Source organism: Chelonoidis abingdonii, chromosome 6, assembly GCF_003597395.2.
Source record: "Chelonoidis abingdonii isolate Lonesome George chromosome 6, CheloAbing_2.0, whole genome shotgun sequence".
In the NCBI taxonomy this organism is placed as follows: Eukaryota; Metazoa; Chordata; order Testudines; family Testudinidae; genus Chelonoidis; species Chelonoidis abingdonii.
This window is the reverse complement of record NC_133774.1, coordinates 122,981,157-122,991,415: the sequence shown is the minus strand read 5'-3', so window position 1 is coordinate 122,991,415 and position 10,259 is coordinate 122,981,157. Positions and strand designations below refer to the sequence as shown.

At 40.6% G+C, this 10,259-nt stretch overlaps 1 protein-coding gene across 1 annotated transcript in view; it reads left to right on the top strand.

Moving 5' to 3' along the window:
* SHOC1 (shortage in chiasmata 1) overlaps nucleotides 1-10,259 on the top strand; it is a 113,108-nt gene that overhangs the window by 27,047 nt on the left and 75,802 nt on the right. The window contains exons 9-12 of the mRNA XM_075067504.1: nucleotides 465-572; nucleotides 4,626-4,813; nucleotides 7,412-7,484; nucleotides 9,382-9,448. Of these exons, the coding sequence (XP_074923605.1) occupies nucleotides 465-572; nucleotides 4,626-4,813; nucleotides 7,412-7,484; nucleotides 9,382-9,448 (436 nt within the window). The remainder of the gene's footprint in view (nucleotides 1-464; nucleotides 573-4,625; nucleotides 4,814-7,411; nucleotides 7,485-9,381; nucleotides 9,449-10,259) is intronic.

Genomic DNA, 10,259 nt, shown 5'->3' with positions numbered 1-10,259 from the left:
GAGCCCAACAGCTAGACTAGAGCCAATCAACAATTTTAAGCATCATTTTCGTTCTCAGTGACCCAGAATTAGTAAAGTTTGACTACATTTATTTCAGAAGCATTTTGGCTGTAGAGCAGTGTTATCAAAGGATGGAATCAGTTTGATTTCTTAGGAACTGCTTTGAAATAGTCAATTTCAGAAAGATGGTTAGACCTTTTTATATAGAAGCATGATGTCATCAAAAGATTTAGTAACCTGTATGAGAGGATACATAACCCAAATAACTTAGACTAGTATAGAAGAGCTCAAAGAAAAAAAATAAGCAGGTAGGCAAAATTTCTGCTTTTCTTCATGTGTAGTCAGTGTTTGCCTTGCTGAGATCCACAGCAACGATGTGTTTATATTTATGTATATATTTCATTGTGGGAGACTAATGTTCTGAGATGCCTATATATATAAAAATCTTTTTTTCCTTTGTATAGGTAAAAATAGTGAAAAAGAGATACTGTTGTTCAAACATGCTGCTCTGGTGCACCTGTTGGTAACAGTTCGAGACCTCCTATTAATGTGTAGTTTGGACACAGCATTAGGTTAGTTTTAACAATAAAAATGTTTTCTCTCTTTATTGTCATTGCCACTGATGACCATTAATATACCATGAAATTCTACAATCCTTTGCTCATATTTTGTAATTTTTGAATGTGTGGTGTAACTAAACACTTATCACGCCTTAACTTACAGCTTCCAAGAGTTGCCTCCGTCTGCCTGCCTATTTCAGCATACTTATTTAGGGTTGCCAACCCTCCTGGATTGGCTGGGAGTCTACCAGAATCGGCCTCAATCTCCTGGTGACTGTTAAAAGCAATTGGGGAGATTTCAATAGGCCAAATATCCGGTTGGCAATGCAGTAGGGCTAAGGCAGGCTCCCTACGGCTCCTGGAAGCAGCTGGCATGTCCAATTCCTAGGCACAGGGGCGGCTAAAGGGTCTCCGCACGCTGACCCTGGGCCCTACCCCAAGTACTGAGTCCACAGCTCCCATTGGCTGGGAATCACAGCCAATGGGAACTGCAGGGGCGGTGCCTGCAGGCAGGAGCAGTGCACGGAGCCACCTAGCTGCCCCTGAGCCTAGAAGCTGGACATGCCAGCTGCTTCCAGGAGTTTCCCGAGGTAAGTGTCACCTGGCTGGAGCCAGCACCCCTCACTGCCTCCCACTCCTCAGCCCTGAGCCCCCTCCCACACCCAAACTCCCCCCCAGAGCTCACATCCCTCATCCCCTCCCGCATCCAACCCCCTGTCCCAGCCCTGAGCCCCATCCTGCACTCCGAAACCCTTGGCCCCATCCCAGAGCCCCTTCTCATACTCTGAACCCCTCATTTCTGGCCCCATCCTGGAGCCAGCATCCCCAGCCGGAGCCCTCACCCCCTCCCACACCCTAACCCACTGCCCCAGCCTGGTGAAAGTGAGTGAGGGTGGGGGAGAGTGAGCAAAAGAGGGAGGGGGGATGGAGTGAGCAGGGGCATGACCTCCAAGAAGGTACAGGGCAAGGGTGTTTAGGTTTGTGCAGTCAGAAAGCTGGCAACCCTTTACTCATTAAATGTCAATTCAATGCAAATTGTATTTCTTTATCATTAATACCCGACACATAGTTCATATCACCATTTATGCAACTGCCCAGTTTGGCCAAGAAACTTCCATGGGAGTGGCACCCACTTACATCATGTCTGGATTTTGCTCAGTCTCCCTGAACACTGAATTTTGCAAGTGAATCTTCGAGTTGGCTGGCAAACATATAAGGACATATAGGCAGATAACTCCCTGCTGACTTTCTGAGACTTTGTGCATTGTTTATTATGCTGTGCATTTGGAATAATTTATACCTAAGAAATTAGTTTCCCATCTACTCCTTTGAGTTTCAGATACAAAGAGTGAGGTAGGTTCAAGCACAAATGTGGAATATTATTTAAAACATTTGGATCCTGTGTAAAGCTACATCAAAGACTAAAGGCTGAACTGTAGTCCTTAAACTCAGAGATTATTCCATTTTTTAGTAATATGCAGCTAAGGATCAGGATGTAAGTTCATCTGCTCTTAATCTCACACCTGAAGTCATAATCCCCTGTTTGTCACACATTCATTTCCACATCTACCTATTGTGATTTCACACATTGGTTTATCAGAATTTAGAGCATGTATGATCTCTATTATGAAAAATTTACACTCTACAAAGTTATGACTTCATGTGGAGCATAACAGCAAGAGCAGATTAACTCTTTAAAAAGCAACTGTGTCTTCATTTAAATGCCTCGTAATAAATTATGGGGAAGAGGAATGCAGAAAATAGAATATGTAAACAGAACTATCTCTACTCATAATAAGAACAGGAGTACTTGTGGCACCTTAGAGACTAATAAATTTATTTGAGCATAAGCTTTCATGGGCTACAGCCCACTTCATCGGATGCATAGAATGGAACATATAGTGAGGAGATACATATACATACAGAGAACGTGAAAAGGTGGGAGTTGCCCAACCAACTCTAAGAGGCTAATTAATTAAGATGAACTGTTGTCAGAAGGAGAAAAAAACTTTTGTTGTGATAATCAAGATAGCCCATTTAAGACAGTTTGACAAGAAGCTGTGAGGATACTTAACATGGGAAAATAGATTCAATGTGTATAATGGCTCAGCCAGTTCCCAGTCTCTATTTAAGCCTAAATTGATTGTATGTAGTTTGCATATCAATTCAAGTTCAGCAGTTTCTCCTTGGAGTCTGTTTTTGAAGCTTTTCTGTTGCAAAATTGCCAACTTTAAATCTGTTACTGAATGGCCAGAGAGGTTGAAGTGTTCTCCTACTGGTTTTTGAATGTTATGATCCGTATTCAGTTTTGGTCCAGTTTATCGTTGCCGGTAGAAGACCCTAGCCGGTTTGGCCAATGTATATGCAGAGGGTCATTGCTGGCACATGATGCAGTACTATCACATAGTAGTGATGCAGTAATGAGCCCTGATGGTGTGGCTGATGTGATTAGATCCTATGATGGTGTCACTTGAATAGGTATGTGGACAGAGTTTGGCATCAGCTTTGTTGCAAAGATACGGTCTGCGTTAATGTTTTTGTTGTTGTGTGTAGTATGCTGGTGAGTATTTGCTTCAGGTTGGGGGGCTGTCTGTAAGCAAGGACAGGTCTGTCTCCCAAGATCTGTGAGAGTGAGGGATCATCTTTCAGGATAGGTTGTAGATCTTTGATGCGCTGGAGAGGTTTTAGTTGGGGGTTGAAGGTAACGACTAGTGGCGTTCTGTTATTTTCTTTGTTGGGCCTGTCTCGTAGTAGGTAACTTCTGATACTCTTCTAGCTCTGTCAATCTGTTTTTTCACTTCAGCAGGTGGGTACTGTAGTTTTAAGAATGCTTGATGAAGATCTTGTAGGTGTTTGCCTCTGTCTGGGGGATTGGAGCAAATGCGGTTGTGTCTTAGAGTTTGGCTGTAGACAATGGATCGTGTGGTGTGTCCTGGATGGAAGCTGGAGGCATGTAGGTAAGTATAGCAGTGAGCAGGTTTCCGGTATAGGGTGGTGTTTATGTGACCATCGCTTATTAGCACAGTAGTGTCAAGGAAATGGACCGCTTGTATGGATTGGTCTAGGCTGAGGTTGATAGTGGGATGGAAATTGTTGAAATCATGGTGGAATTCCTCAAGGGCTTCTTTTCCATTAGTCCAGATGATGAAGATGTCATAAATGTAATGCAAGTAGAGTAGGGGCTTTAGGGCATTAGGGAAGCGTTGTTCTAAGTCAGCCATAAAAATGTTGGCATACTGTGGGGCCATGCGGGTACCCATAGCAGTGCAGCTGACTTGAAGGTATATATTGTCCCCAAATGTGAAATAGTTGTGGGTGAGGACAAAGTTGCAAAGTTCAGCCACTAGGTTTGCCGTGACATTATCGAGGATACTCATAATGTTTTTCTAAGAGTTCTATGAGGTGTCAGCATATTTAAAGGTGAACTGCAAAAGAAATATGAAAATTGAGCCAAGCACAGAAATACTGTATGTCCCCACCAGTCAGGGTGTAGTAGCATTCAGCACACAAGTGGAAACTAGTCATATATACATACATATTTTATTTATAACTCTCAATTTCTTGGCCTGCTTTAGGTTCACTGTTGATTCACAGTATGCATCATACAGGGATGTTACAGTTAGCAGAAATATTTGAAATAATATGAGCCAACTAGTAGGGACTCAGATTCATCACATTTATCTTGTAAGCCACTTTTAAAAAAATAATCACAAGATTAAACTTTGGAAAATGTGGCATATAAGAAAAAGGCTGATTTAGCTGGAAGCTTCTTGGCTGGCTTAGTGTAACCGCTCAATTTTCTGGTATCTCAAGTTCCAGAACGCTACTTCCAATTTTAGATTTATTTATATGACAACTGGTTCCAAAATCTGGTTAGTGGGAGCATTCTGCACATATTTCTGTCTTTGGCTACATTTTCAGCTTTCCTTTGCGAGTTGCCTTCACATGTAGCTAAAGTGTATGTGCAGATCAAATAGAAAATTGTCAAGATTTCTCTTTTTGCCAATGCTGAGTTTTTGGAATGTCAAATTTAAGTAATTATTCCTTGCTTTGGTTTTTAAACAGGGTATTTGTCCAAGGCAAAGGATATCTATACAAGCATCTTAGGTTCCTGTTTGGATAATATTTGGAGGCAGCTGGAGATTGTACAGTATAGCAGGCAGAAGAAGAATGAAATCAGTCCCAAACTAACAGAGCTTCAGTGTCAGATGTTCAAGTGGGTGCAGAGTAGTACAGATGAACAGAATAATAAGGTTAACAATTTAAGCAAGTTCTTTAAACAATCAAAGCTACTTTAGAGCAATAATTATAAGACTACCTTACTTAAATAAGAGTTGGCTTATGACAGGAAATTCTATATTTGACTCTTCGCTTGAGAATACTTATGAGTAAAGGGTGGTGTGAAGCTGCAACAACCCAGGAGTAGCCCAGGGATTCTCTGCTGGCTCACGACTTGCTCCAAGGGTGAAGTAATCTACACAAGCTTGTTACTAGGCATAGATTTCTCCTGTACCAACATTGGTTTTAGACCACCATTGCATTCCTCTGCTCCTTGGCCACCTGTGCAGTTGGCCAATTGCTTGACATAAGTGAGAGCAGCCTTCAGGCTACTCTAATTTACACCAGTTGCAAATGGCCATAAAACAGCTGGGGATCACTGCGGGATAGGTTTGTGAGGAGTAAACAGAGGAATTGGACATAAATATCCAAAATGTGTTCTCCTGGCAGTATGGATATTTTTGGTGATATCATTCCTGTGTTTAAATTCCCCATAAAAAACAGAAGCAAAAACCAGGTTTATCACCAGATCATTTTATTTACATAATGCATAAGCAGCATAATGCATAATAAAAATGAGTAAGAGTGAAAAAATATTTTAGAATATTTTGAGTGGAACTTAAACTTGTAAAGACTCTAGTTCACTTACATTCAGAGGCAGTTTTTAGAGTGAGCCAGGACAGACGGAAGGAGTATTCCTGTATTAATAAGATGTGAAAATTATATTGCATAAGCCATTTACTGTTGTATCATATTAGCATTGGCTAATATGATGTGAAGCGTGATAATCTGGTTATACTTTTATATCATATTAGTGAATTGCTATTGATGCAAGATATAATGGGAAATTTCCTTTACAAGCAAAAAGTTACAAATGGAACATGATGGACCTCATAGAAAAAAACTTTATGAACTTTACTATTCTTATTCCATCATCATTTGCATCCATGATTACACAGGAACAGCAGTATATTAGTACAACATGTAGGTCAGCACTTGATGTAGTAATGAGTGAGACAACATTGGAAAACTAGGAAGAAAACAGATGAACATTTTTTTAAATGTGTGCCCAGAATTAGGCCCTTTGATCTTAATGGGAATTATTGGGTGCTCAGCTTTTGAGAATTAGGCCATTTATTTAGTCTTCTAAATACAGATTTAAGTAACCCGCAACAACAGTATTGAACCTCTAGGTGCTCCCTTTACAGTCAGTGTAAGCTGTGTAGAGTTTGGAAGCCAGGCCACTATTTTAAGCACCTAACTTTAAACATCCATTTTTTTAAATTTTAGCCAAAGGGACAAATTTTCAGAAACTATTTCTGCTATAGCGGCAAAGAGTTCTGTGGCACCTTATAGACTAACAAACGTATTGGAGCATGAGCTTTTGTGGGTGAAGAAATGGGTATTCACCCACGAAAGCTCATGCTCCAATACGTTTGCTAGTCTATAAGGTGCCACAGAACTCTTTGCCACTTTTACAGAGCCAGACTAACACGGCTTCCCTCTAATATTTCTGCTATGACAGCATTTAGCACAGTGATAACATTTACACATGCAACTACCTCACTGGATCCATAAATCATAAAGTTGGACATGTAAATACTACCACTTGCTCTCATATTTAATTTTGCTGCAGAATTGGGCCCACAAAAATGGAGGCAGTTGATGACTTCTAAAACATCATGTCCATAAAGTGTACCCAGACAGTGCCTAGTAGATTCATGGCATTAATCTACTAGGATAATCCTGTGTAGAGCTGAATGTATAGTGTTTCCTCTGGTTGTGTACTTGTCAAGTCTTTTTAGTTTATTCCTGAAAGTTATTCTGAGCATATTGATCGTACGTATAGCACATGGTTCATTTTGTTTCATTTGGGTTGGGAGACAAGGTTGAATATCTCCTCCCATGGGAGAATCTTTTAAAAATACCTGCCCTTGGGTGTAATCTGATCCATTTGAAAGTAAAAGACTTTGGTTATCAGCAGGGTTTAATGAGCCTCACACATAAGTTATTTAGTGAGTTCCATTATGGTCATGGAAATCTTTCCAAATAGCTTTTCAGTTTGGTGATCCTATAATTTTAACAAGAAGCTACCAGGAGCCCCTAAAAGCCCCCTCCAGCACATTGTTATAGCACAAGCAAAACTCCAAATATCTTTAATGTGAGTTTTACCTTTGAATGGAGTATGGGATTGGCCTGAAAATCTCCTCCCTATGATGGTCTATCTGGTGCTGCAGTAGGAATTCAGTTCTGTGACAGCAGTTTAAATATTGCCTTTAAACAGTTTATTTTCTTTCTTATTTTCTTTCTGTGTGTGTTAATTCTTTTCTGTGTGTATTAATTCTCAGCTGTGAGAGTTTTTTTCTAGAATATCTTTATTCCTGATACTGCATCTCCTTTCATAGTAACGCTCTTCTAATATCTTTTAGTAGTAAGCACACAATTATCCTTTAGGAAACATAGATTCAGCAGACAGCAAAAAATGAATACTATATTTCATGTATTGTTCCAGGAAAAGTTGTGTAGACAGAAAAAAATTAAAATGTTAATTTATTTTACTTGTCTTACATCAGGTACTAATCATAACAAGAATGGACTCTGATCATGAAAAAGCTGCCATCACTAAAACTCTTAGTGCAGCAGAAGGTAAATGTTGCTCTTTTGTGCAAATCTTTAGAAGATGAGAAAGGTAACATCAAGCCTGTGCTCCACTCCACTTGCTTACATCTTTCTGTGCATCTGTCACAGATCCCACTCAAGTTCTCCCTCAAGGTTACTCACTAGATTGCTGTGAAAGGACCCAGCTGTCTTTTAAGCCTCCCAGAGCCTGAATAGAGTCCATCCACTTTCCCAATCTTTGGGGTTCCTAGGCTTATTCCAGGGCACAGACCCTTTGTCTACCATCTTCTCCTGAGAAGTGGAACCCGCTACCCAGCTGCCTAGTCCCCAAGCTCAGTGCTGAGTCCAGCTGAAACACACCCTCTTCTAGAATCCCACCCCAAAATGTAGTCTTCTGGTTTACCATTTAACTCTCTCAGGAGGCCTGAGGTAACACACACAGATACTTTGCCCAGAGTCTCACACAATACCCTTTACTAGCTCACCCATCCCTTGGGTGACCAGGTGGACTCAGAAATCAGATAGGCGCTCCTGCCTCATTCAGGCTCTTACTTGCTGAGCTGCTTCTTTCTCCTCTTGAGCTGGAAAAAAATGGCTAAAAACCCAGACGGATCAGTACCTCCCTTTTTACAGCTGTTAGCCCTTTTATCAGATGACCTATACCATCCCAGCATCAACAGGTGATCACAAACTTGTTCCAGGTAAATTCATTCTCAGGCAACCTCTCCCCTGCTAAGCCAGTTCATCTGGTAGGAAGCCAGTCTCTTGTTAGAGCTATTCCATTTTGATATTATTCCTATTCCATGTAACATAAACAACTGTCCTTTGTTAATTTTTTGCCCCCAACCTTTTGAATTTCAGCCCAACATGGAAGCAAACAGACTATGGAGAAAGCAAAAGGCTGCACCTTCAAACTGGAGTTTGCTACTTGGTAAAGATACCTACAGAAATGCAGTTTTCATAGCACTTTCATTTTCATAACACTTCATACTATCAGCCAGAATTCACGTTTGTACACATAGATTTCCAAATTATCAGAGCATCTCATCTTATACTGCTCCTCTTTCCATACTTCTGTGTAAAGTCGCCTTTTTGCTTCCATTATCTCCTGCCACTCCTGTCTCCAGGCCTTCATTCCTGATACTTTTTATGATCAGAACAGCCTGTCAAGCTCACCCCTCTCTTCCTTCAAATCCATCCTTAAATCCCTGTTTTTCATTTGATGTCTTTCTTGGTTCATCGCCTCACCAACAGCATATCTGCGCCACCTTGTGTTGAATTATTCTTTTGTGTTTTGTATTAAGATTAGATTGCATACTTTTTAGGACCAGGGACCCTGTATCTAAAGTGTTTTATAAATGGTGGGTGTATTTGCAACACTATAAATAATGATAATAAATATTCTCTCTTTTATATCTATTTATTAAATGGCTTAGAAACATAGATCAATCTGATTTTCTCATCAACCTTCTGAGGACATTTATATTATGTTCTCCATCCTCTGCAACCTGTTAACTACATCTCTTTCTGTTGTATTTTCTGTCATATATAAAATTAAAAAATGCCAGGGGAAAAAAAACCCACTGCTTTCCCATTAGTTGTTCCTCACTCATTTTAAGTTAATTAGAAATATTACTTAGCTAAGTAACATGCCTGCTCTTGACTTACCAACAGGACTCCAGAATTTACCCCCTCCTGGGCCTAAATGTACAAGGTTTTCAGTATGAGCAGGGTCACAGCTTGTCAGCCTAGTGAAAGGCGAGATTACTGATGACTGCCTCAGGTACAGAACTGTCTTCCAGGGCAGCACCCCTGAGGTTATAATTTCCTGATTCAGCCCATGTTTGCTGTTTTTCACTATATGTCAATTTATACCTGCAGAAGATCTGGTCCAGTCTCTTGACGTTTAATTCTTTTTAAACAGGTTTAAAAGCCATGGTTTTGAATCCTGAGAAAAAAGGAGTTCTGTTAGAGCACAATGTCATAACCAGGTGAGTTAATTCATAATTTTTGTGGCCCAAACCTTACGATCTTTATTCAGAATTAACGTCAGAGAAATTCCTGTTAATTTCAAAGTGAGTTTTGCCGAAGGCTTGGGTAAGTATTTCATGATTTGGGCCTATGTGCTTCATTCTGCAGGGTGATGAACATTCTGGACCGATCCAAATCAACAATTAAGTACAGTAGTTAAGTAGTAACTCTAAGTGTAAGTAGTCCTACTGCAATCACTGATGTGAAGAATCCCCAGGGAAAAAAGGAGATATAAATGAGCAATGTCATAGTACTGATGATGCAACATGAAAAGCTAATTTTCAAGACCCCCCAACCCTTTCCAGTTGAGGTTGTAGAGACTCTCCTAACTTGTTAGCTCATGCCTGAAATGAAAGGTGATAGCAGGAAATATGAAGACCTAATGCAGATTACTGGAGGTGGTGAAGTATTTAATAAAAATAATAAAACATTTCTAATACAGAAAGGATAAAATCAGTTTTTAAATTATCCTTTAAACAACTGACACTTCTTCGAGTGCTTGCTCATATCCATTCCAAGTAGGTGTGCGCGCGCCGCGTGCACGTTCGTCGGAAGAATTTTCCCCTAGCAACACCCGGCGGGTCGGCAGGCGCCCCCTGGCGTGGCACCCTTGCGGCACCACCTATATACCCCTGCCGACCCGTCCGCTCCTCAGTTCCTTCTTACCGCCCGTGTCGGTTGTTGGAACAGTGGAGTGCGGCTTAGCTGACCTCCACTTCCCTAGCGTTTCACCCGTTTCTCATCTCTAGTTGATAGTTAATTTTGTAGTTA